The 5,606-nt window shown below is 32.4% G+C and overlaps 1 protein-coding gene across 1 annotated transcript; it reads right to left on the bottom strand.

Annotated features, from left to right (window-relative positions):
• Nucleotides 1–4,080: 4,080 nt before the first annotated feature.
• Nucleotides 4,081–4,614, bottom strand: LOC143590496 (uncharacterized). Its single transcript, XM_077070957.1, has one exon. The coding sequence runs from the start codon at nt 4,612–4,614 to the stop codon at nt 4,081–4,083; it is 534 nt and encodes a 177-aa protein (XP_076927072.1).
• Nucleotides 4,615–5,606: the final 992 nt, after the last annotated feature.

The raw sequence follows: 5,606 nt of genomic DNA, 5'->3' as shown, positions 1-5,606 counted from the left end.
CAAACCCCCCAACCCCCCCCCCCCCCCCACCCCCAAACCCCCCCCCCCCAACCCCCAACCCCCCCCAACCCAACCCCCCCCCCCAACCCCAAACCCCCCCCCAACCCCCCAACCCCCCCCCCCAACCCCCCCCCAAATAGTATTTTTTACTGCCAGTAATTCTTTTTCATTACTGTGATAATTTCGTTCAGCTGGTTTAAAGCTTCCGGAAGTGTATCTGCATATCTCTTCCTTTTCGGCTGTTTTAGCCTTTAGAACTCCTCCCCAAAAATCATTTGAGGCATCTGTTTCAATAATAAGAAAATCTTTTTCTTTTGGAAGATAAAGTTTTGGAAAATCTGTTAATTTTTTCTTTATCTTTTTTATGTAATCAGTATCGGATTGTTTCCATTCCCATACATAATCTTTCTTTAATTTTACCTGTAACGGTTTTCTAAGCTCTGCAAGCTTTGGGATATAACTTTCTGCATAAGTTAAAACACCCAAAAATCTTTGAAGATGCTTCTTGTCTTCTAAGATATTAGGAAATTTATGCAAATTTTCTAAAATGTGTTTTTGAGGACAATGAGTCCCTTGGTCAATTTCTAAGCCTAAGAAATTTATCTTTGTTTTAAAAAGATTAGCTTTCTTTCTAGATAAAATTATCCCATATTTTTCAATTGTTTTTAGAACTGAAAAAACATGAAAATAATGCTTTTCTTCTGAGTTTGAGAAAACTATTATATCGTCAACGTAGACGGTGCAATACTCTTCTAATCCTCTTAAAGCGTTTTGCATATGTCTTTGAAATATGCTGGGAGCTTGTTTTAAGCCAAAAGGAACTACCTTCCATTGATAATGTCCGTCTGGGCATGTGAATGCAGTTAATAACTGAGATTCATCGTCTAATAGTACCTGCCAGAAACCACTTTTGCAATCGAAACTTGAAAAAATGGTTTTGCCTCTTAAGAGGGTTAGTAACTCCTGCATACATGGGAGGTTATGGCTATCACCTTTAGTAGCTGCATTGATTGCTTTATAATTTACAACCATACGCTTTTTTCCTCTTCTTTTTTCTGCCTCATTTTCAACTAAGAATGCTGGAGACATGTGAGGAGATTTACTTGGGACTATTAATTTAAGATCTAATAGTTCTTTAATTTGTTTTTTAAATTCTTCCCTATCCTGGGGACTATATTTCATAGGTTTTACCCTGATTATAGTTTTTGGATCAATTAACTCTATTGACGCCTTCATCCATTTTTTGGATTTTTCTGGATCTATAGGATTTTCTGAGCATACCTTTTCAAGTATTTCTTCAATTTTTTGGTACTTTCTTATTTCTAGAAAATATTTTTCTTCAGGTTTTATAACTTCCTGAGTTATATTAGTACCTGGTATTTGTTTTATTTTTGAATCTTTTTTCATAGATTCAGAAATCCGGGCTTTCCTAATTGAAAAGCTTTTGTTACTTTTTTAATCAAAATCATTTCCTGATTTAGATGAAAAGATATTCTATCAAGCCATTGGGTAAATGGTCCATATAACTGACAGAAATTGTTTCCTAAGAGTATATCAATACCTGATTCCTGTTGATAATTGTTGGAATAATAAAAGGTTCTCCTGAGAAATAGACAATCAGATTTCTACAGACTTTATCCAACTTAATTGTTTCTTGATTAGCAATTGTTACGTCAATGCTTCTGGGAGTATTTTCCCATAATTCATCGGGTATAACATACTTGCTTGCTAGACATAGACTTGCCCCAGTGTCTATATAACAGTGTAGTGTTATTATTTTATATCCTTTTAGGAAAATTTTTCCTTTGATATAAATTGAGTTAGGGTTAGTTATGTTTGAATATACTAACTCTTTTTCCTTTTGAAGATCAATACAAAAGTGTACAATGTCTTCTTTCCAATTGATGATTAAATTTTTATTCATTCTGATTCTTCGGAAGAGAAGTCTTCAGAAGATGAATCACTAATTATTTTTAATGAATATACATGCCTATATTCTTCAAAAATATCTTCAGATGGAAAATATCCATCAGTTTTTGCTATAGAGATAAGCTCCGCTTTCTCTGGGAATTTTTGTCTATTAGGACATTCGTTAGCATAATGCCCTTCTTCAGAGCATATCCAACATCTACATTTCTTTTTCCTTGAGGACAAACTTTAGGTTTTTCTTTTGAGAAGTATTTACCAGGAGTAAATTTTTTCTTTTTATTTTTCCAAAATCTTTTCTTTGGTTTGTACCTTTTTTTATATTTCTTTTTGAAATATTTTTTATCTTTTATTTGCTCACAGCCGAAAGATAACTGTGGAATTTCTGCTAATTTTTTGCAACAGTTTTTGTTGAATCTTTTTAGCTGTTTTTGTTTCTTAGAGAAATCGCAATATGTAGCAATTTCTTCTTTAACAATTTTAGTAGCAAACCCAAGTGAATGCATTGTTAAACCGTTTTTCTCTTTATTCCATCTTTCTTTGGCTTTTTCACCAACGATTGGAATTTTCATTAAATAAACTTCAACCCACGAGTGATATTCTCCTGTGCTTAATTTATATAAATTTGTTTCGAACAAACAGGTGAATTCGTCTAAAAGACAGATGTCACATAACTGTGCTCTTGTTAGGTTTTGTCTTGCTTTTTCAAGCAATTTCTGGTTTTCTAGATCTTTATTAGAAAAAAAATCAAGGCCTAAAAACATAGTGTATAAGGCGTTAATAATTTGTTCAAAAAGATCAATACCATCTAAATCCTCATTCCAGGAGGTTCCTTTGATAAAATCTTGTATTATTCCTGCGGACTTATGTTCTATTAATAATAACAAGGTTTTAGCATTGGAGAATTCTTCTTCATTAGACTGAATTATCAGGCTAATTTCGGTATTCCATTTATCTATTACCTCTTTCCTTTTTTCAAGGTCAAAGATACAGTCAATTTTTATAGTGTCAATGGCAGTAGAGCTTCCATGTTAGCACTAGGTATTCCCTTATGATATGGCATAGAGAACTCAGTTTTCGCTTTTTTATGGCGTGTTCTACCATAACTAGTACTAGCTTGATGCATTCTAGTACTTTGTCTTGGAATTTCATCTTCTTCTGAAGAATCTTCTTCCTCTGTTTTAGGCTCTGGAATAGCCAAAACTGTTTCTTTCGAGAAATATTTTTCGTTTAGATTTTTATCTTCTAAAAATTTTTTCTCGCATTCATCTTCACTTAAAGACAAAAGTTGAACGAGTTCATTAATTTGATCCACAGGGAGAGTATCTAATTGTTCATCAAAAACTTGTTCTAATTTTTGCGTAATAGAACTCATTTTGATTTAAGCTATAGTAATGATGATTTCTTTTTCCTTAAGAACTTGTAAATGGTTCTTAATTTTATATAAGGCTGAAAATTCTTTAGCGAGATTATTAAGCCTTTCTTGGGGATCCATGTTGATGTCGTTCATCAAGTAATGAATTTTTATTTGTATGTTGTGAATGAGTATTTTATATTCATTCTTTTTAGATTGAGTATTTTTAAAGGCTGTCTCTAAAGATTTTTTGATCATTGTTTTATTATGACTTTTGCAGGTCTTTTTCATTGGAGTTAAAAGGCCAAGTTAGCGCATTTGGACTTTTGGAGCTTCCTAATGATGGATTTCCCACGTTGAAGTTAGGAAAGGAATATTTCTGTGGTTTTTCAGAAATTTTTTCTTTTTGCCTTTCAGATGTTGAAGGCTGTGTTTTTTCGTGATCATCAATTTTGTCTAAGACATCCTTGATAATTTTGGCAGCAATAACTTCTAAATTTTCTTTAGTAGCCATGTTGTCTATTTTATTAATTAATTCTTTAATTAATTCTTCTATTTTTACGAGCGAACTCATATGGAAGATATTATTGTCATCCTCTTTTTGAGACTTTTGATTTCATTCTTTGCAGTAATGATTTTCTTTTCTAGGATTTTTATATTAAGAGTTCTTTTATCATAACTTAATATAAAGTTTGTTTTTTGCTCATTTATTCTTGCTGAATATATGATTATTTCTGCTTCTTTATGAACAATTTCTTCTTCTAAAGCAGCAATAACATTTGAAATTAGTTTTGAGGACATTATATCCCAACAACTTCTTTTAAAATTTCTCCGTACTTATCTATCCTTTCAGACATAGACCTCATTAATTGGAGTTCACTGTTACCAGCTTCTCTTAATTGCGAAGAGGTTCCAGCATAACTATGCCTTGGTTTGGACACAAGTATTTGTTTATTTCGAGCAATATCGATTGCCCAGTTTTCTCGTAACTGTGAAGGTTCTGAGAACTTACTTCCTTCTACGGTTCCGATTTCTGAAAATATATCTTCTATAGCTATATTTTCTTTTTCTTTATACTCAATTGAATGGGTACTATTTGTTAAAGCATATGAGATTAAATAATTAATCGTAAATACTTTATTTCCTGGTTCCATCAGGTCGGTTCTTTCACATTGATGTATGAAACTTAAAGTTTTATCGAAATCTTTTGAATCTCGATGTAAGGCAAATTTAGGATAAACAGTAAACATAAATTTACCATATGCTAAATTTCCTTGTATAGCTCCTAGGAGAGCATCTTGTCTATTGATAATTCTATTATCAACTAGAGCCATTTTTATTGGAAAGTTAATTCCATCTCTAAATTGCGCTTTTAGGAGAATTTTTACAGCGCCAATATGTACCATAGAGAGGGACTTTCTTAATTCTGGTTTTATTTGCAAAAGTCTTTTTGCAATTTCTCCCTTTGTTAGAAGTGGTAAATACGCTTCTCCAGATGTATCTCTTATATCCACTGAGATTTCTTCAGTGTTGAAACAATAAAAGATTTTATTTTTTCTAGTAAAAGCTCTTGAAACAAGACTTTGTAAATTATTAGGTTGGTTAAAAACTTGTTTAGAGTTAAGCTTAAATTTAAGCTTGTTAATTTTTGATAATTGATCAGAATTAATCATGTAATCTGATGAAAAACCTTTTTCATTTTCACTGAAATTTATTATTTCAGTTGTTTGTTGTTCCGATTCCTCAGAATCTTTTGCAAACAAATTTTTGTTTTCCATTTTTAAAGAGTTTTAAAGAATTTCTATCTCTTATTTTTTAAAAAAGAGCAACGAGGCTCTGATACCATTATATAGGCCAAAGCGGGACACAACTGTCATATGACCGACACCCTAGGCTGTCAAACACGTCCGCATTAACAGTTGCAATTTTTTTAAGCCGAATTCACGGTGGTTCGTGGCTAAATTCAGTAATTTCCGATTACTGTGTTATGATATTTTAAGTGGTTAGTCGGGTGAAAATACATTGAATCCATGGGCACTCCTACTATCTATTTCTTAACTAATTTAAACTTTATGTTTTTGTTGGATATAATCATACGTGGTGATTCACGGGATACTCCTACTACTCACATTATTATCTCGTTAGTCCGTTATTTAGTTGGTACAATTAAAATGACATGTAACGCTCATAGGTCGTCCAACTCTCTTGCATTGATTATTCGTTAATTAGTTGCTACAGTTAAAATTCCATGGAACGCTCATGGGCTGTCCAACTCAGTTATTTTTATCCGTTAGTTAGTTGGCTCATTAAAACTGTCATGGAAAGC

This window comes from Bidens hawaiensis, unplaced genomic scaffold, assembly GCF_021521415.1.
Source record: "Bidens hawaiensis isolate Kalapana, Puna unplaced genomic scaffold, B.hawaiensis_p1.1 tig00038612_1, whole genome shotgun sequence".
Taxonomy (NCBI): Eukaryota; Viridiplantae; Streptophyta; class Magnoliopsida; order Asterales; family Asteraceae; genus Bidens; species Bidens hawaiensis.
Note: the sequence above shows the minus strand (reverse complement) of the source record. Positions and strands in the feature narration are given on the sequence as shown.